At 48.9% G+C, this 21853-nt stretch overlaps 2 protein-coding genes across 3 annotated transcripts; both read left to right on the plus strand.

Moving 5' to 3' along the window:
- Window positions 1-61: 61 nt before the first annotated feature.
- On the plus strand, window positions 62-15671 carry pik3c2b (phosphatidylinositol-4-phosphate 3-kinase, catalytic subunit type 2 beta). 2 transcript variants are annotated; one of them, XM_083907587.1, is made up of 31 exons: window positions 62-286; window positions 1044-1863; window positions 2113-2213; window positions 3015-3356; window positions 3689-3800; window positions 3924-4003; window positions 4558-4621; window positions 4705-4854; window positions 4972-5005; window positions 5083-5278; window positions 5470-5760; window positions 6444-6558; window positions 6652-6794; window positions 6931-7119; window positions 7284-7377; window positions 7670-7764; window positions 7859-8039; window positions 8113-8220; window positions 8313-8405; window positions 8487-8616; window positions 8908-9044; window positions 9126-9295; window positions 9788-9944; window positions 10174-10283; window positions 11600-11792; window positions 11906-12027; window positions 12529-12646; window positions 13539-13614; window positions 13766-13872; window positions 14026-14154; window positions 14612-15671. In XM_083907587.1, the coding sequence occupies exons 2-31, from the start codon at window positions 1090-1092 to the stop codon at window positions 14801-14803; spliced, it is 4803 nt and encodes a 1600-aa protein (XP_083763713.1). In that variant the 5' UTR covers window positions 62-286; window positions 1044-1089; the 3' UTR covers window positions 14804-15671. The 2 variants fall into 2 exon arrangements, with proteins under 2 accessions (XP_083763713.1, XP_083763714.1); XM_083907588.1 differs by having other exon boundaries at window positions 14029-14154.
- A 1117-nt stretch (window positions 15672-16788) lies between these two features.
- Window positions 16789-19876, plus strand: ppp1r15b (protein phosphatase 1, regulatory subunit 15B; the record flags this gene model as incomplete). Its single annotated transcript, XM_083908112.1, has 2 exons — window positions 16789-18807; window positions 19181-19876. 2 exons carry the CDS (start codon window positions 16789-16791, stop codon window positions 19403-19405), a joined length of 2244 nt encoding a protein of 747 aa, XP_083764238.1. The 3' UTR covers window positions 19406-19876.
- Window positions 19877-21853: the final 1977 nt, after the last annotated feature.

The following is a 21853-nucleotide window of genomic DNA, read 5'->3' on the forward strand; positions in this document are numbered from 1 at the left end:
CACCGGATGTCGGGAACAGAGACCGTCGTTCAGGATCGTGATCAGCGACCGGCGTCAGGAGCCGGATCCGCCTCGTACAGCTTTGTTTACCGTCAACAGAGGCGGTCACAGCGGCCTGGGTGTGAGGATCCGGACCAGACCAGACCAGACCAGACCAGACCGAACCGGACCAGAGTCCGCAGTCTCTTCCTGTGTTTGAGCGTCAGTTGACGGCGTCGATCAGAAAGTGAATCGCGGTAAAATGGCTCCCTCCTCCCGCCGCCGGCGACCTTAGACCCGCAGAGAGGTAAGAACCGCGGAGTGAGACGTTTTTTAGCCGAGACTGAGGCTTCAGGTCCGGCCTCTCTCTGTGGACCTCTGCCTCTCTGTGGAGGTCAAACCGAAGTCCGGTCAGAAAAAAGAGCGTTTAAAGAAAACCGTGTAGTGACAGCGTCGTGTTTGTGTCACCACATTTGTGACGGACCTGGACGGACGGGGTTCGGGTTCCGGTGAGTTCGGCTCACAGATGGTGGACCTGCAGCAGGTGTTTACGGCAGGTTTAGGTCCATATTAACGGGATGGTGGTGCTGGGAGTGAGGAAAAGAAGCTGTTATAATAAACATGATAGTTTTTATTTAAGTTATTATATTAATGAGATGGTTGTTGTAAATGAGGACGAGTTTAAGTTCGGAACGTGTTCTGTTGACAAACACAGTCACGTGGTTTAATACGTCACAAATGTCCTATGTTTATGTGCTCAAACGTTAAAACGTTATATTTTTGAATGGGGTTTGGTTGAGTGGATTATTCTCACTTCACCTGCGATTAATTATGACGTCATTCACCTGCTTCTGTGTCTGCGCACTTCCTGCACCTGGTAATGACGTCACATGCACCTGTCTCAGCTGAGTGAAAACAAAAGTGATGTCACTGACGGGAAAGGTCATGTGACTCGCCTGACTCCGCCCTGTACCTGACTCCGCCCTGTACCTGACTCCGCCCTGTTTGGGTCACATGTTAAACTGGTTGATCTGTTTGTCTTCTGTCCTCTGTCGTCTGCTCAGCAGGTCCATGTGTCCTCGCCGTTAAGCTCCTCCCCCGGCCGCGGTGATGTCAGAGGCTCAGACCCAGAAGGAGTCCAGGTCTGAGGCGGGTTGGGGTCTGGAGTCTCTGGGTCTCAGTCAGAAGGAGCTGGTTCTGGCCGAGGCTCTGCAGATGGAGTACGACGCTCTGTCGCGGCTCAAACACGACAAAAGTGGAACAGGAAGCAGAACTGAAGCGCCCGGTCAGACCGGCCCCGCCCCCAACCAGCCTGGCCCCGCCCCCACAGGAGAGGACCAGCTGAGACCGCCGTCTGGACCGGAGTCCTCCCTGAACCGGCCTGGAGTCTCCCAGGCTCCCCCTCCCATCCCAGCCCGGACCCTCCCCCCTCAGGGAGTCAAAGAGTCTCTGCTGATCCTGGAGAGTCCAGAACCCGTCAAGGTCCAGGACCTTTCAGCCTCTGGTCTCGGTGACTCGCATGGATCTGGATCAGGGTTTCTCTCTAAAGGACTCTCCTGGTTTCCAGACGACGTGCCGCCCGCCGTCCCTCCCCGGAACCCCATCCCTCCCTCCTCAGGCTCAGAGAACCCCGCCCTTCCTCCTCGAGGCTCCGCCCCTCCCCGCAACATCAACCTGTTCACGCCGGACTTGGACACGCCCAAAGTGATGTCATCAGAGCTGAACACGCTCAGTGGGAGGCGGCCTCCAGGTCGCAGGGTCAACGGGGACCAATCAGGAAAGCCTGTGGCTCGGAGTAAGACCCTCCCCCCTCAAGTCCCGCCCAGAACCCACATCTCTGTTCCCAAGAGCAACAGGAACCAGCGCAGAGTTTCTGCCGACCCAGTAAGAACCAGCTAACTCAAGTCTAGATAACCTCAGGTTTAACTGCAGGGTTAACTTCAGGTTCAAATCTGGATTAAGTCAAGTTTAACTTCAGGTTTAAGTCTGGTTTGACTGTGATTGTTCAGCTGTCCTCTGATTGGTGGTCTTTGATTGACAGGTGTATGTGTGTTTGATTGACAGGTGTATGTGTGTTTGATTGACAGGTGTATGTGTGTTTGATTGACAGGTGTATGTGTGTTTGATTGACAGGTGTCTCTCAGATCCAGGATCAGTGGTTTTGGTTATGAACTGTTTCAAGTTTCAGAAGAAAGAGACGAGGAGGCGGCGGCTTTCTGTCACATGATGGACGTGTGAGTGACACACACACACGCACACACACACACACACAGAAACACACATTCTTGTACTTGCTGCATACTGAGGACCGGGTAAAAGAGCTGACAAAGTGAGGACCAGCATTTCCACTTTATAAATCAACACAATTACAAATATCTACTTATATATAAAATTTGACCGAAAATGTGACAAAAACGTCATACTATACTGTCATCCAAAAAAAGTTTTGGACAAAAAATGTTTTTTTGAAAAAAATTTGACCCAAAATTTTTGGTCCAAAATTTGAAAAAAAAATTGGACCCAAAATGGTTGGTCCAAAATTTGAAAAAAATGTGAAAAAAAAATTGATGCAAAATTTTTGGTCCAAAATTTGAAAAAAAAAATTGGACCCAAAATGTTTGGTCAAAAATTTGAAGAAAAAAATTGACGCAAAATTTTTGGTCCAAAATTTGAAAAAAAAAATTGGACCCAAAATGTTTGGTCAAAAATTTGAAAAAAAAATTGACGCAAAATTTTTGGTCCAAAATTTGACAAAAATAGTCATACTATACTATGTCGTCCAAAATTTTAGTTTTTTTTTTTTTTTGACAAACAGAGTAAAGCATGTTGTAGCAACCTAAGGAAGTGATTTCAATGAAAACAAAGTGAGGACCGACCAAAATGTCCTTACTCCGTAAAAATGTCCTTACTTTGTTGGTTAAAAACCCTCACTGGTCCTCAGTATGGCGCAAGTACAAGAACACACACACACACACACACACACACACACACACACACACACACACACACACTCTCATGTCTCCTCGTGTCTCCAGGTTACGATCGGCGTATCCGTCCAGTGACCGGTCAAAGAACCCTGGCTTCATGTGGTCTCCTGTGGTGGGTGAGGAGGAGCTGGTTCAGGTTCAGGGTCAGGTTCAGGTTCAGGATCAGGGTCTGGTTCAGACTCAGACTCAGACCCAGGGTCAGGGTCTCAGTGTGAAGGTGACCATCTTCAGCGAGCTCTTCAGAGAACCTCTGAGCTTCTCGTGTGACAGCTCGTCCACCATGGACCTCCTCATCTATCAGACTCTGTGTTACTCTCAGGAGGATCTGGATCATCTGGACGTGGACCTTTATCTTCTCAAGGTCCTCGGTCATCACGAGTTCTTCAACAAGTGAGTGAGACAGGAAGTCGCTCAGGAGGAGTTTTCAAAATAAAAGTCTGAGTTTCTGTTTGTCAATGCTAAAACACAACCCTACACTTTTCAAAATAAAAGTCTGGAGACGTGTGTTTGTCAAGTGTTAGGACTGATTATAGTTTACACACACACACACACACTGCAGCTGTGTGTGTGTGTGTGTGTGTGTGTGACTAAACTTCCTGTATTGAAACAATAACAGTTATTATCTGTTTCCTTCAGCTGCTTCATCTGAGAGACAATGACTCTAACTGTCTGTCTCTCTCTCTCTATCTGTCTGTCTCTCTGTCTGTCTGTCTGTCTCTCAGCTCTCAGACTCTGTCTTCTGTAGAGTTTGTCCATCAGTGTCTTAAGTTTGACGAGGACGTCCGTCTGGTCCTCGTTAAGAGATCAGAGATCAACACAGAGCTGTCCCGCACGGTCTGACACACACTCACACACACACACACAGACTCACACACATACACACATACCCCCCCCCCCCCCCACACACACACACACACACACACTCACAGGTGATTGACACATTGTCTTGTTTGACAGACAGAGGACGATGTCTCCGTGTCCTCCATGAATCACTGTATCCTGCTGCAGGAGCGTCCAATCAAACAGACCGTCACCAGGTGAGGGGCGGGGCCTAACTGTGAGACACACTTTTATAAACCAAAGACTGTGACTTTATGTTTACACTGTTGTTGTTTATGTTTACACTCTGTTGTTGTTGTTTATGTTTACACTGTTGTTGTTTATGTTTACACCCTGTTGTTGTTGTTGTTTATGTTTGCACTCTGTTGTTGTTGTTTATGTTTACACTGTTGTTGTTTATGTTTACACTCTTTTGTTGTTGTTTATGTTTACACTGTTGTTGTTTGTTTACACTGTTGTTTATGTTTACACTCTTTTGTTGTTGTTTATGTTTACACTGCTGTTTATGTTTACACCCTGTTGTTGTTGTTTATGTTTACACTGTTGTTGTTTACACTCTGTTGTTGTTTACAGAGAGGCTCTGACTCTGTTGTTGTTGTTTACACTCTGTTGTTGTTGTTTACACTCTGTTGTTGTTTACAGAGAGGCTCTGACTCTGTTGTTGTTGTTTACACTCTGTTGTTGTTGTTTACACTCTGTTGTTGTTGTTTACACTCTGTTGTTGTTGTTTACACTCTGTTGTTGTTTACAGAGAGGCTCTGACTCTGTTGTTGGACACCTTTCATAATGAAGCTGAGTGTTTCCTGCTGTCAGAGGTAAATCACATGACCACGTCTTCTGAGGACAAAGTGTCTTCTGTCCCAGTCTAACCTCGTCTTCCTGTCCTCTGTCTCTGGAGGCGGAGCTACTGTCCCTTCACGTGGAGCGTCTCGTCCAGTCGGTCAAAGCGCTCGTTAGCTCGTTAGCTGCCGTGGAAACGCCTGATGTGACCTCTGCCCTCAGCCAGCTCCCAGCATGCCCCTGTCGTCTGCAGCCCAAAGTCCTGAAGGTGAGGACAGGAGACACATGTCCACAGCCCTGACCTTTGACCCTGAAATAACACAAGTCATCACCACCTAGTGGTGGGAAGTCATAAATCATGTCTGTGCTCTGTCTGTGCTCCCAGGATGCATCAGTGCTGTCTGTCAGAGAGAACAGAGGTCAGTACACGCACACACACACACACACACACACACAGTGATGGGACACATTCTGACTCCGCCCCCTTGTTTCACAGAGAAGGTGGTGGAGAAGCTGACGGCGGCCATCTTGGATCTGGTGGAGTTGTACTGCAGCACGTTTAACGCTAACTTCCACACAACGCCACAGAGTCACTGTCACACAGCGCCGGTGCAGGAGGCGGGGCTTGTCACCAGCGTGCTGTCATTCAACGTGTACGCCGCCCACAGGATCCCCATCACCTGGGCAACCAGGTACACACACACACACACACACACGTTGATTGAAGAATCAGAAATCAAAAGCTTCAAAACGATCAATAATCACACTCATGAGGAGGAGGAGTTACAGATTTGAGTGGACACGCCCACTTCGCTGTGACACATTTTGTGTGTGTGTGTGGTCATACTGAACCATGTCTCTGTGCTGCTCTCTGATTGGTCAGTTACGAGGGCTTCTTCCTGTCCTGCTCTCTGACTCATGGAGGGGCGGAGCTCTGTGCGCCGCAGCACACCAGCAAACAGAGTGTGAGTAAACACCTGTTCCACCTGGTGCTGTGGGACCAGAGGCTGTGTTTCCCTGTGCAGATCAACCAGCTTCCTCGAGAGGCTCAGCTCACCGTCACACTGTTCGCCAGCGCTCTGCCTCCCCCTGGAGGAGCGGAGGAGAAGGGCAAGCAGCGCCGCAGCATGGAGGCTCTGGGCTGGGTCACCATGCCACTCTTCAACTTCAGACAGTGAGTCATGTGACGCTGGGACACAGGAAGTCCCTCCCACAATGCTTCATGCTAAGCTACTTCCAAGCTAAGATATTTCCAGTCTTTATGCTAACATTAGCTGTTTCCAGTCTTTATGCTAACATGAGCTGTTTCAGTCTTTATGCTAACATTAGCTGTTTCCAGTCTTTATGCTAACGTTAGCTGTTTCCAGTCTATGCTTTTCGATCTTTATGCTAATGTTAGCTATTTCCAGTCTTTATGCTAACATTACCTGTTTTCAATCTTAAGGCTAACATTAGCTATTTCCAGTCTTTATTCTAACATTAGCTGTTTTCAGTCTTTATGCTAACATTAGCTGTTTCCAGTCTTTATGCTAATGATAGCCGTTTCCAATCTTTGTGCTAACATTAGCTGTTTCCAGTCTTTATGCTAACATTAGCTGTTTTCAGGCTTTATGCTAACATTAGCTGTTTTAGTCTATATGCTAATGTTAGCTGTTTCCAGTCTTTATGCTCACATTAGCTGTTTTCAATCTTTATGCTAACATTAGCTGTTTTTAGTCTTTATGCTAACGATAGCTGTTTCCAGACTTTATGCTCACATTAGCTAACTGTCACACACAGAAAGGAAATGACAAATTGAGGTGTGTGTGTGTGTGTGTGTGTGTGTGTGTGTGTGTGTGTGTGTGTGTGTGTGTACAGTGTCCTGACATGTGCCAGGAAGTTACTGGGCCTGTGGCCTTCGACCCCGGGCAGGAGTGGAAACGCCCGCACAAGTTCACCAAACTTCAGTCAACCAGACAGTGTGATAGTGCAGGTACACACACACACACACACACACACACACATTATGTTTGTTAGCTGATGTTGCTAATGCTCAGCAGAGTGTGTGTGTGTGTGTGTGTCTCAGGTGGACTTCCCCACCTCGTCCTTTGAGATCTTCTTCAGTACTCCTCGTCCTGCAGACTTCTGTCCTCAGTACGTCTTCTCCAGACTGGACTCCATCAGTCAGGTCCAGCTGCAGGACGTCCTGCACAAGAAGTCCTTCTTCTGGTCAGAGACGCACACACAGACACACAGACACACACACACACACGCACACACAGACACACAGACACACAGACAGACACACACAGACACACACGTGGTTAGCATTAGCATTAGCCTGTGGTCTTCCTGCTGCTCACAGGCTGACCGTGGACGATAAGCGTCTCCTGTGGGAGAAGAAGGCCTTCTGTCAGCACGAGAGTGCAGCTCTGCCTCTGGTCCTGGCCAGCGCCCCCTGCTGGCAGTGGGCGTGTCTGCCTGAGATCTACGCCCTGCTCAGACAGTGGGCGTGTCTGGGTCACCTGGACGCCCTGGGACTCCTTCACGCCTCGTACGTCCTCGTCCACTGAGACTCACCTGAGCGTCAGAGGTTGTGACATCTGACATCATCATGGTGTGTGTGTGTGTGTGTGTGTGTGTGTGTGTGTGTGTGTGTGTGTGTGTGTGTGTTTGCGTCTGCGTGTGTGTTTGCGTCTGCGTGTGTGTGTGTTTCAGGTTTCCTGACCAGGAGTTGAGGAGGACAGCGGTCCAGTGGATGGACTCCATCTCTGACCCAGAGCTGCTGGACTTCCTGCCTCAGCTGGTCCAGGTAAAGATCTGTGTGTGTGTGCGTGTGTGTGCGTCTGTGTGTGTGTGTGCGTCTTTGCGTCTGTGTGTGTGTCTGCTGAGGGCCACGTTAAAGAGGTTATTTTATTGTGTTAGATCTGAAATAAACTGTGTGTGTTCATATGTGCGTGTGTCCCTGTGTTTTTCTATGTGTGTGTGTGTGTGTCTGTCTGTGTGTGTGTGTGTGTGTCCCTGTGTGTCCCTGTGTGTCCCTGTGTGTGTGTGTGTGTGTGTGTGTGTCTCTGTGAGTGTGTGTGTGTGTGTGTGTGTCTCAGGCGGTGAAGTACGAGTGTTACCTGGACAGTTCTCTGGTCAGGTTCCTCCTCAGACGTTCCATTGGAGACATCCGTGTGTGTCACTCTCTGTTCTGGTGAGAACCGTCTTCACACACAGGAAGTGACACAGGAAGTGACGGCTTTAACTTCCTGTGTGTCATTGTTTGTGTGTTTGTGTGTGTGTGTCAGGCTGCTGAAGGACAACCTCCAGGACAGTCAGTTCAGTGCTCGCTATCAGCACCTGCTGGCCGCTGTGCTGTGCTGCGCCGGCCGAGGCCTGAGGGAGGAGTTTGAGCGTCAGTGTTGGCTCGTGAACGTCCTCACGAAGGTCGCTCACAGGGTCAGAGACGCTGCTCTGTCCAGCAGACAGGTGAGGAGGACACAGCGCCACCTGCTGGACACCTGTGCTCATGTCATGGACATGATGGGATGTTTGTGCTCAGTGTGTCCTCAGAGACGCTCTGGAGGAGATGAAGCAGTTCTTCACAGTGAACAGCAGCTGCAGACTTCCTCTGAACCCGGCGCTGCTCGTCAAGGGAATCAACATCCAGGTACAGAACCAGAACCAGAACCTGGACCAGATCCCTCTGGTTCTGCAGACCACCATGTGGGCGGGGCTTCAGCTTGTGCTTTCCTTTGACAGTCATGCTCCTTCTTCAACTCCAACGCTGTTCCTCTGAAGCTCTCCTTCCAGAACCTGGATCCTCTGGGGGACAACGTCAACGTCATCTTCAAGGTAAAACCTGAACCCTGCGCCATGTCCTCAGGACGACCTCTGACCTCTGACCTCTGACCTCTGACCTCTCTGTGTGTCCAGTCAGGAGACGACCTGCGGCAGGACATGCTGACTCTGCAGATGATCCGCATCATGAACAAGATCTGGATCCACGAGGGTCTGGACATGAGGATGGTCCTCTTCAGATGTTTCTCCACTGGCAGAGGACGAGGTGAGTGCGTGAGTGTGTGTGTGTCAGGGATGGTGGAGATGATTCCTCGTGTGTGTGTGTGTGTGTGTGTGTCAGGGATGGTGGAGATGATTCCTCGTGTGTGTGTGTATGTATGTGTGTGTGTGTGTGTCAGGGATGGTGGAGATGATTCCTCGTGTGTGTGTGTGTGTGTGTGTGTGTGTGTGTGTGTATGTGTATGTGTGTGTGTCAGGGATGGTGGAGATGATTCCTCATGTGTGTGTGTGTGTGTGTGTGTGTGTGTGTGTGTGTATGTGTATGTGTGTGTGTCAGGGATGGTGGAGATGATTCCTCATGCTGACACTCTGAGGAGGATCCAGGTTGAACATGGAGTCACAGGATCTTTTAAAGATGGACCTCTTGCTGAGTGGCTCCTCAAACACAACTCTACTGATGAGCAGTACGATAAGGTAACACACATAAACACACACACACACACACACACAGCAGTGTCAGTCAGGTAACTGTCAGGTGTGTGTGTGTGTGTGTAGGCTGTGGAGAACTTCATCTTCTCGTGTGCAGGCTGCTGCGTGGCCACCTACATCCTGGGAATCTGTGACCGACACAACGACAACATCATGTTGAAGACGACTGGTCACATGTTCCACATCGACTTTGGAAAGTTCTTAGGCCACGCCCAGATGTTTGGAAACATCAAGAGGTGAGAGGATGAAGATGATGATGAAGATGATGGTGATGATGATGGTGATGATGATGATGATGATGATGGTGATGATGATGATGATGATGAAGATGATGGTGATGATGATGATGATGATGAAGGTGATGATGATGATGATGATGAAGATGATGATGGTGATGAAGATGATGGTGATGATGGTGATGAAGATGATGGTGATGATGATGATGGTGATGATGATGAAGATGATGGTGATGCTGACACGATGATGATGATGGTAATGATGATGATGAAGATGATGGTGATGCTGACACATGATGATGATGGTGATGATGATGGTGATGGTGATGAAGATGATGGTGAAGATGATGATGATGGTGATGATGATGAAGATGATGATGATGGTGATGATGATGAAGATGATGATGATGGTGATGATGATGAAGATGATGGTGATGCTGACACACGATGATGATGATGATGATGATGATGATGTCATCACTGTCCCTGCAGAGACCGCGCCCCCTTCGTCTTCACCTCAGACATGGCGTACGTCATCAATGGAGGAGAAAAACCTTCAAGTCGCTTCCATGACTTTGTGGATCTTTGCTGTGAAGCTTATAATCTGATCAGGAAACACACACATCTGTTCCTGAACCTGCTGGGACTGGTGAGACACACACACACACACAAACACACACACACACACACACGCACACACACACACACACGCACACACACACACACACACACACACACACACACACACACACACACACACACACACACACACACACACACACACACACACACACAAACACACACACACACACACACGCACACACACACACACACACATATCTCTTCCTGAACCTGCTGGGACTGTCTCTGTCTCTCAGATGTTGTCCTGTGGGATCCCTGAACTGTCAGATGTGGACGATCTGAAGTATGTTTACGACGCTCTGAGACCTCATGAGTCTGAGGCTGATGCTACTATGTACTTTACCAGGTACACACACACTCACACTCACACAAACTCGCACACACAGAGACACACACACTTACACACAGAGACTCACACTCACACACACTCACACAAACTCACACACACAGACACACACACTCACACACACACACTCACACACACAGACACACACTCACACATAAACACACTCACACACACACATTCTTGTACTTGCTGCATGCTGAGGACCGGGTTGCTGACAAAGTGAGGACCAGCATTTTCCACTTCATAAATCAACACAATTACAAATATCTACTTCATCAATGACAAAGAACTACTGGTTGCAGTACCATAATATGTCTGTAGGTGGAGCCCCAGAGCAGGAAGGGCTGGAAAACTTTTTTTTTTTGGTCCAAAATTTGACATAAACATCATACTATACTATATAATAATAATAATGCATTATGTCGTCCAAAATTTAAAAAATAAATTTGACCCAAATCTTTTGGTCCAAAATTTGAAAAACTGTCATACTATACTATGTCGACCAAATTTTGAAACAAATATGTTGGTCCAAAATTTGACAAAAAAGTCATACTAAACTGTCAAACTGTCTAAATTTTTTTTTAAATTGAGTATAGCATGCTAGCAAACTTTCTTTTGGGTCAAATTTTTTGTCCAAAATTTGACCCAAAAGGTTTTGTCCAAAATTTGACAAAAACGTCATACTATACAGTCATCCAAAAAAAAAATTGAAACAATTTGAGAAAAAATGTGAAAAAAAAATGTGAAAAAAAAAAAATTAAACATTTTTTAGAAAATCTTTTTTGAAAAAAAATTTTTAGAAAAAAAAAATGTGAAAAACTTTTTTGAAAAAAAAAACTGTGAAAAACGTTTTTGTAAAAAAAAATTTGGTCCAAAATTTGAGAAAAAGTCATACTATACTATGTCGTACAAAATGTATTTTATTTTTTTTTTGACAAATTGAGTATAGCATGTTATAGCAATCTAAGGAAGTGATTTCAATGAATACAAAGTGAGGACCGGCCAAAATGTCCTCACTTTGTAAAAATGACCTCACTTTGTTGGTTAAAAACCCTCACTGGTCCTCAGTATGCCACAAGTACAGGAACACACACACACACTCACACTCACACACAGAGACACACACTCCCTCTCTCTCTGTGATTGACAGGTTGATAACATGGCTCCTCCCTCTCTCTCTGTGATTGACAGGTTGATAACATGGCTCCTCCCCCTCTCTCTCTGTGATTGACAGGTTGATAACATGGCTCCTCCCTCTCTCTCTGTGATTGACAGGTTGATAACATGGCTCCTCCCTCTCTCTCTGTGATTGACAGGTTGATAGAGTCCAGTCTGTCCAGTGTAGCCACCAAAGTGAACTTCTTCATCCATAATTTGTCTCAGATGAAGTTCACATCTTCAGAGGAGAGAGAGACGCTGTCGTTCGCCCCCAGAGTTCACACCATGAAGAGTGACGGAGTGATCAGGAGTGTGTTCATCTGCACACACACACGCACACACAAGACCTATGTAAGTGTGTGTGAGTGATCAGGAGTGTGTTCATCTGCACACACACACACACACACACACACCTCAAACAAGACCTATGTGACTGTGTGTCTATGTGTGTGTGTGTGTGTCAGGTGTTCATGGTGAAGGTGGAGCGTGAACATCAGGACGTTCAGTTCGTCCAAAGAACATTTGAAGAGTTTCAAGAACTTCACAGTAAACTGAGACTGATGTTTCCATCATCTACACTGCCCAGGTACACACACACACACACACACACACACACACACACACACACACACTGATGTTTCCATCATCTACACTGCCCAGGTACACACACACACACACACACACACACACACACACACACACACACTGATGTTTCCATCATCTACACTGCCCAGGTACACACACACACACACACACACACACACACACACACACACACACTGATGTTTCCATCATCTACACTGCCCAGGTACACACACACACACACACACACACACACACACACACTGATGTTTCCATCATCTACACTGCCCAGGTACACACACACACACACACACACACACACACACACACACACTGATGTTTCCATCATCTACACTGCCCAGGTACACACACACACACACACACACACACACACACACACACACACACACACACACACACACACACACACACACACTGATGTTTCCATCATCTACACTGCCCAGGTACACACACACAGTTTGTCATGTGTTTGCCCCGCCCACAGTTTCCCCAGCCGGTTTGTGATTGGTCGATCTCGAGGTGAAGCGATGGCCGACAGAAGGAAAGACGAGCTCAACGGTTACATTTGGCACCTGATCCACGCTGACCCTGAGGTCACACAGGTCAGAGGTCATCACACACACACACACACAAACACCTGATCCACGCTGACCCTGAGGTCAAACAGGTCAGAGGTCATCACACACACACACACACAAACACCTGATCCACGCTGACCCTGAGGTCACACAGGTCAGAGGTCATCACACACACACACACCTGATCCACGCTGACCCTGAGGTCACACAAGTCAGGGTCATCACACACACACACACACACACACCTGATCCACACTGACCCTGAGGTCACACAGGTCAGAGGTCATCACACACACACACACACACCTGATCCACGCTGACCCTGAGGTCACACAGGTCAGAGGTCATCACACACACACACACACACACCTGATCCACACTGACCCTGAGGTCACACAGGTCAGAGGTCATCACACACACACACACACACACACACCTGATCCACACTGACCCTGAGGTCACACAGGTCAGAGGTCATCACACACACACACACACACAGGAAGCAGCAACAATAGTGATGAGTTTTACTTCATCAATAATCAAAGAACTGTTCACTGTGATCAATAATTGATGTGTGAGTGTGTGTGTGTGTGTGTGAGAGAGAGAGTGTGTGTGTGAGAGAGAGAGTGTGTGTGTGAGAGAGAGAGAGTGTGTGTGTGAGAGAGAGAGTGTGTGTGTGAGAGAGAGAGAGTGTGTGTGTGTGAGTGCTCTTGTATTTCTGTCAATAAATACTAAAAATGGTGGTGAAAACTATTCTTTGTGTTAAATTGTGATGGTGACTCAGAGTGTGTGTGTGTGTGTGTGTGTGTGGGGGTGTGTGTGTGTTTGTTTGTGTGTGTGTGTGTGTGTGTGTGTGTGTGTGTGTGTGTGTGTGTGTGTGTGTGTGTGTGTGTGTGTGTGTGTGTGTGTGTTACAGTGTGACCTGGTCTACACCTTCTTTCATCCTCTGCCCAGAGATGAGAGACCAGGAGCAACGAGCAGCAAACCAGCAGGTTAGCATTGGTTAGCATTGGTTAGCGTGAAAAATGAAGGGTGACGGTGATGATCCTCGGCGTTAGTGCAGACGTCCTCTGTACATGTTTGTAGTTTAGTGTGGTATAAAGTGTGTGTGTGTGTGTGTGTGTGTCTGTCTGTCTGTTACAGAGCTCTCCTGGGCTCCAGCTGCAGACTCTAATCTCGGTGAAATCAAACTCTCCATCTGCTACAAGAATGACAAACTCTTCATCATGGTCATGCACATACGAGGACTGGTGAGTGTGTGTGTGTGTGTGTGTGAGAGAGAGAGTGTGTGTGTGTGAGTGCTCTTGTATTTCTGTCAATAAATACTAAAAATGGTGGTGAAAACTATTCTTTGTGTTAAATTGTGATGGTGACTCAGAGTGTGTGTGTGTGTGTGTGTGTAGCAGCCTCTCCAGGACGGCACTGATCCAGATCCATATGTGAAGCTCTATCTACTTCCTGATCCTCAGAAGACGAGTAAGAGGAAGACGAAGGCAGCTCGACGCACCTGTAACCCCACCTACAACGAGATGGTACGCTCCACACACACACACACCTGTAACCCCACCTGCAACGAGATGGTACGCTCCACACACACACACACCTGTAACCCCACCTGCAACGAGATGGTACGCTCCACACACACACACACACCTGTAACCCCACCTGCAACGAGATGGTACGCTCCACACACACACACCTGTAACCCCACCTACAACGAGATGGTACGCTCCACACACACACACACCTGTAACCCCACCTACAATGAGATGGTACGCTCCACACACACAAACACAAACACACACACACACACATACACTCTCACTCTCTGATTGGATCATCAGCTGTAACAGGCTCCCATTGGCTGACAGCAGCTGTCAATCACTCTGGTGTCCTCTAAAGGTGAAGATATTTGCTGAAACTAGTGAGCGCCCCCTGGTGGCTAACTGCTGTGTCTGTGGTTGTACCTGCCGTATGCCCCGCCCACAGCTGGTGTACGAGCGAATCCCCCGCGGCGACCTTGAGCGGAGGCGGATCCACGTGCGTGTGTTGGCTGACGGAGCGTTCTGGGAGAACACGCTGCTCGCTCAGACCTTCATCCCCCTCAACGCGCTGCTTCCTGGGCAGCACTGGGTCGACTGGCACCCGCTGGGCCCCGCCCCCTCTGACTCCGCCCACTGATGCATTTAAAGAAAGAGCCCAAAGGTCACCTCATCATCTTCATCTTCATCATCGCAGAAAAATTCACTGAATGATTTTTAAATTAACACAAAACATGACTCTCTGACTCCGCCCACTGATGATGCAGCTGTGACATCATCAGACGCTCACTCAGCACTAATGCATGCTGGGAAATGGAAGAAGAAAAAATAGCTGCTTTATGACTTTTTTTTAACTCTCTGGAGTCCTTTTCCAAAACTTTCCAAAACTTTCCAAAACTTTCCAGGATGGAACTCATTCCAGTGACTTGAATCAAGGACAGTCAGGGGGCGTGGCCAAGGCTGAGGAGAATGGGTGTGGTCAGGGTGGTGCATTTTGATTGTGATGAATTGATTGTCTCATCTTGACCTTTGACCTCTGTCTGTATGCTGAAGATCATGTGACAGTCAGCTGATTAACTTTGTCTTTACACTGGACATGAAACGAGTTTTCTGTGATCACATGATGATCACATGATGATCACATGACTGAAGTCTGATCACAGGAAACATTCTCATGCAGGTGGAAAGGACACACACACACAGTTATTAACATCTACTGATTCATGTTTTTTATTATTTGCACTAAAAATAAACTTGAATTGAAGAATGTATTGTTGTGTGTGTCTGTGTGTGTGTTTGTGTGTGTTTGTGTGTGTCTGTGTGTGTGTGTGTAAACAGTAGGAACTATCTTTAGCTCAGGAAAGTGATTCCTGTCCAAATAAGGGACAGAGAAAACATGAGGACAGACTGAAGACCAGGTCCTGTTATAGACCAGACCACGTGTCCACAGAGACCTGAGACCAGGTCTACAGTCAATCTATGATCCACTTTGGTGCAGCTTGACATAAACAAACAGATCCATAGTGTGATAATAAATAAAATAGATCAAATTAACACATTCAAAAATTCAATCTAAAAAATCACAACAGTGTCTCATATAAGATGGACAATGTTAATGATTATAATTATCATTATTATTATTATTATAAATAACAGTGTCTCATATATGATGGACAATGTTAATGATTATTATAATGATTATAATTATCATTATTATTATCATTATTATTATTATTAGAATAAACAGTGTCTCATATAACATCAGAGTTGACAGAACATCACACGGTGTCTTATATAACGTCACGTGGTGACGTCAGTGCGTGTGTGCGCGTGTCTCCGCGGCAGTAACACGTTGACGGTCCCTCACTCAGTTTGGACGCTCGCGCACAGCCTGCTCTATGATACGGTCCCTGGACTTTCTGATGAAATCTCTGAGCGGAAGCGACGCGGCGCTAAAACATCACGTTTACAAACGAAACCGTGACTAAAGTGAAGCGAACCGAGTCAGACTGAGCCGAGACGGGACCGCAGAGACACACGGACCTGGTCTGGACCAGAACCTTTTGGATTAAACGTCGTTCTCCGGTGAACAGACCGTCAGACTAGCTGCTGCTGCTAACACAAGCTAACACAAGCTAACACAAGCTAACGTAAGCTAAGCTACTCTCCACTGTCCCGCCGCCTGAGCGCGGACACGAACCCGGGACCAAATGGCTCCAGTTTCATGTTCGTCCTCGGATCATGTTTCCCGCCTCGACGTGTCCACCGAACTGTCCACCGGGAAGAAGAGCGACCATCACCGCTGTCAGAGAGGCGTCGACGCCGCGGAGGACGCCCGGCTCCTGGGCGACATTTCCTGGTTTATGTGTGTGTGGTGACCGCAGTGAGCTCCAGTCCGTCTGAACACTGTTCTGGTTCAGTGGCGGATCCTGGTCCTGGTCCTGGTCCTGGTCCTGGTCCTGGTCCTGGTCCTGGTCGTGAACGTGGTTCTGTGTGTCAGAGACCTGCAGAGTCTCTGAGTGTGACAGCTGTCACAGAGACCCGGACCCGCCGTGGACCGGACTGTGTCCTTTAGCTTCACTTCATGTCTCATTCTTTATATTTAACCCTTTTGACTTGAGGACAATGTTCCGGAGTTTGACCGGTGAGGGACATGTCTCTGAGGGACATGTCTCTGAGGGACATGTCTCCGGCGGACGGAGCTCTTCCTCTCCGGCCGCCGCCCACGGAGTCGCCTCTGCCGGCCTGGTGAGTCAGGAAAGCTCGTGGATCGGGCTGCTCTCCGTGGTGTCCAGGCCCGCGCTGACTTTCCTGCAGAAATACCTCCCGGGCCGAACCCGAAACCCGGTCCCGGCTGACCCGGCAGTCCGCTGGTTCAGTGGACAATCTCAGCGCAGCTTCGCGGAGGAAGACGCGGATTTCATGAAGCAGCTGGACGCCATGATGCCGCCGCACGCCGGCGGGGCCGCGGTGCCGTGGATCACCGCCGACGCTCTGCGGGAGATCGGGATTGAAAGCGGGGAAGACGTGTCCCATCAGACCCAGGACGGGTTTGTGTCCTCAGCCCGGACTTTGCTGAGCCAGGTTCTGGTGAGCTCAGTGTCCCAGGAGGTTCGACCCTGGGTCACAGTGAGGGGCGGGGGCAGCAGGACGTGGTGGGCCAGTCTGTGGGGGGGGGAGGTGGACTCACCCAATGTGTCCTGGTCTGAGGACGGACTGCTTTGTCCTCAACAACAGAGGACGGAGACAAAAGACAGAAGCTCAGTGTTTGTCCAGAGCGGCGGTGAAGAGTGGACACTGAGAGAAACCACTGGACTCTCAGACCACAACAATGGACCTGACACAGTCCAGAACGTGGACGTGTCCCCGTCCCCCATCAGTGGACCTGACACAGTCCAGAACGTGGACGTGTCCCCGTCCCCCATCAGTGGACCTGACACAGTCCAGAACGTGGACGTGTCCCCGTCCCCCTTCAGTTCAGACCTGGACCACGGTTATTCCAGTCTGGAGGAGGAACACGTGCTCATGAGCCTCCTGCTCACGACCCCCAACCAAGAGCTGCAGGAGGTGGAGCCAACTGATGACGGCGCCGCGGCCCGCACAGACATGGGCGGAGACCCGTGTGAGGGCGGAGCCTCTTCATCAGCAGACACAGACGGGGAAGAACAACAACAGGAAATAGAGTCTGCAGAGGTGATGGCGGGCTCCGCCCCCCAGTGTCAGAACAAAGCCATTGCTTTCATTATGGGATGTCCCTGCAGCGATGACGAGGACAGCAGCCAATCAGAGGACAGCGACTCCAGTAATGACGATGATGATGGTTTTGACAGTGAGGGGTCGTCTCATCTGTCTGACTCCTCCTCCTCCTCCTCTGATGATGATGATGACTCTGATGAAGAGGCGGAGTCTGAGGGCGACGGCCTCTGGAACTCTCTCTGTAAAAGTCTGGATCCGTACAACCCACAGAACTTCACTGCTGCGCTGCACAGTGGACGCACACCGCCCATCACTGTCCCCGCCCCTACCCAGCCCAGCCCCGCCTCCTCCCCTGACCCCGCCTCTCCCCCTCGCTCCACCTCTGCAGCCCCGCCCCCTCTCACCTCCGCCCTCGACAGCTGGGACGACTCGACGTCGGCGAGCGAGGCGGACGAAGCAGAGAGCGTTCGTCTGTGGAGCTCGTTCAGCTCGTCTGATCCTTACAGTCCACTTCACTTCCAGGCTCCGCTCAGGACTCAAGGCTCCAGCAGGACCAAGAGGGCCCGCCAGACCCCCCAGACCCCCCAGACCCTCCAGACCCTCCAGACCCTCCAGACCCCCCAGACCCTCCAGACCCTCCAGACCCCCCAGACCCCCCAGACCCTCCAGACCCTCCAGACCCCCCAGACCCCCCAGACCCTCCAGACACCCCAGACCCTCCAGACCCACCAGACCCCCCAAACCCTCCAGACCCCCCAAACCCTCCAGACCCCCCAGACCCTCCAGACCCCCCAGACCCTCCAGACCCCCCCTCACCAGAGCAGGGAGGCCACACCTGAACACAGGAAGGAGGGGGAGGAGCGACTCGACAGCGGTTTCTCTGATCTGCCACGCCCCTCTGATCGGCCACGCCCCTCCACGCCGTCCAGCAACGCTAAGACAAAAAAGGTACGTTTGTGTCGTCACATGATCAAAGAAAAAACATCAGTACAATAATATGACAAACATGTTAGTGATGTTAGGGCGGGGCTAACTGACGTGAGGGCGGGGCTAACTGGTGTTAGGGCGGGGCCATGATACAATAGCGATGACGACCAGTCTCACCGAGAGCTGATTACTTATTATTATTATTATTGATTTATCATATATATTATTTATTACTTATTCACTTAACAGAACTTACGACAAACACTTAACTGAAGTTACGACAAACACTTAACTGAAGTTACGACAAAGTTATGACTCTGTGTTTTGGGGCGGGGCTTGAGTCACTGTCTGATGAATTGTTATTGAAGATGATGTCACTTCCTGTTCCTGTCAGGTGCGTTTCTGTGATGACGTGGAGGAGTTCTTCGCCAGCTGTGGGGAGGAGGAGGAGGAGGAGGAGGATCGCCGGGGCCCGTGGGAGGAGCTAGCCCGGGACCGTTGTCGCTTCCTGCGTCGCTGTCAGGAGGTGGAGCAGAGCATCTCCTACTGTCTGCAGCCGCACCACCGCCTCCTGGTGGTCAAACACCGCTATGTCCTCTATGGCCAGGAACAACCATAGACTGAACAAAGACTCACCTGTGAGGTCCTGGTCCTGGTCCTGGTCTCAGTGTTTCCTCATCATCACACAAACAAACAAACAAATGTCGCTGTCTTTTCTCGTCACTGATGGAGACGGTTCTAAAGAACTGGTCTGAACTGGTCTGAACTGGTCTGAACCAAAGTATCTGAAAGTGTCTGGGAAATGTGCCAAAACTAGCATGTATGCTAATTATGCTAACGTCGCTAGTGGAAAAAAAAGATTGAAGTGAGTCTGCCCTCTGGTGGTGAGGTCAGAACATCACACACACACGATAAGTGTAAGTATTGATTCATAAATACTTTGTAGTATTTGTATTGATCGTTAGTGTCAGTATTGATTCACCTGTGATCAATATCAGTGATCATGTTTGTTCTGATGATCAGTGATCGATGATCGATGAGTGATCATCAGATCATCGTTTCCACACAAACAGAAAATAAAGAAACTCTGGACAAAGTGGACAAAACCTCTGTCTTTAACTCTGATCAATAACTTGATTGATTATCATTTTCCAGGTTAAACATGAGTAGAAAACAGATTTTTTTTCTGCATGTTTTTATTCATGAGATGAAGAAACAGTTGAGATGAAGGTGGAGCTCTTCAGTCAGACAGCGCCACCTGCAGGCAGGAAGTCCTGTTCCATGGGATAAAAACAACACTTGAATGTGTGAAAATCAAGTTGTTGATTGTGTTGTGGTTGAATTCTCTGCTGTGTGTGAGCGCCCCCTGGTGGCTGTCAGACGCTTGTGTTGCTCCTCCAGCTCCACCAGCTGCTGCAGGTGTTTGATGTAGCTGATGGCGCCGCGCAGCGTCTCCACTTTGCTGAGTCGTTTGTCGTGACTCGGCAGATGATCTCTCAGTTTAGCGTAACCCTGATTCACGCACTTCACCCTCTGACGCTCGCGCTCGTTGCGTTTCTGGACGAACGCCGGCTCAAACGCACACTCGTAGACGCTGAAGTGGGCGTGGTGATGGAAGGGCGTCAGGTAAGGCAGGAAGGTGGGGGCGGGGCCTCTGTAAAGGCTGAGGCTGGCGGTGGTGTCCATGTTTGAACAGGTCTCACAGTGACCAGCAGGGGGCGACACACTGATGCTGAGGTAAGAAGAACGCTGCTCAGCGATTGGAGGAGAGAAGGAGGTGCTCATGATGTCATCAGCAGCTGAAGGGGACAGGAAGTGACATCATCAGAGATTAACTTTGACACCAGAGTCGATTAATTCATTTAAGTCTACGATCTTTACGTCACATGATCACGTCTTTATCACGCACTCACGCGCACACACACATACGCACGCACACACACACATGCACTCGCACACACACGCGCACACAGACACACACACACACACATACGCACGCACACACACACTCACACATGCACTCGCACACACACACCCACACACCAAAGTCCACAGAGAAAATCAGTGACTTTAGCTGCTGCTCCTCTGCTGCCTCGTGTGGTCACTTTGTGTCACTGAAGAGACAAAATAAGACATTTGAACTTAGTGATGGAGGCAGCAGTGTGTGTGTGTGTGAGTGCGTGAGTGTGTCAGTCTCAGCGTAACCATGGTGACATAAGAATAAGAATAAAGAGTTAAAGTCTCACCTCCAGGTTCAGCTGCAGCGTCTCCTCTGACTGAAGCTCTGACGTTTACCTGCTCTAACCCACTCAAGCTCCGCCCCCTCCAGGTGTGTGGGGCACCAGTTGAAGCTCCGCCCCTCTCCACATGTGCGAGGGCTCCGGAGGTAACAACGGAAACAAAGTCACAGGTAACTCTCGCTCAGTGATTGGTCGATGTGTGTGTGTGTGTGTGTGTGTGTGTGTGTGTGTGTGTGTGTGTGTGTGCGTGTGTGTGCGCGTGTGTGTGCGCGTGTGTGTGTGTCCCAGTCATCGTCCTGTGAAACATCAAAGTGAAACAATGAGTGTTTGCAGTTTCCTCTTCTTAATCCTGAGAGAAGAGATGAAAGATGTCAGTGACACACACCCTTCCTGTCAACACACACACACACACACTAATACACACACACAAACGCACACACACAAACGCACACACACACACACACACACATACACACATTCATGTCATTCATTATCTCAAACCAAACAGACATTTTAATTTCTGCTCTTCTGCCATGGTGTTCTCATGGTGTTCTCATGGTGTTCTCATGGTGTTCTCATTGTGTTCTCATGGTGTTCCCATGGTGTTCTCATTGTGTGGTGTTCTCATGGTGTTCTCATGGTGTTCTCATTGTGTTCTCATGGTGTTCTCATTGTGTTCTCATGGTGTTCTCATTGTGTGGTGTTCTCATTGTGTGGTGTTCTCATTGTGTGGTGTTCTCATTGTGTGGTGTTCTCATTGTGTTCTCATGGTGTTCTCATGGTGTTCTCATTGTGTTCTCATTGTGTTCTCATTGTGTGGTGTTCTC

This window comes from Microchirus variegatus (genome assembly GCF_963457635.1).
Source record: "Microchirus variegatus genome assembly, chromosome: 21".
NCBI lineage: Eukaryota > Metazoa > Chordata > Actinopteri > Pleuronectiformes > Soleidae > Microchirus > Microchirus variegatus.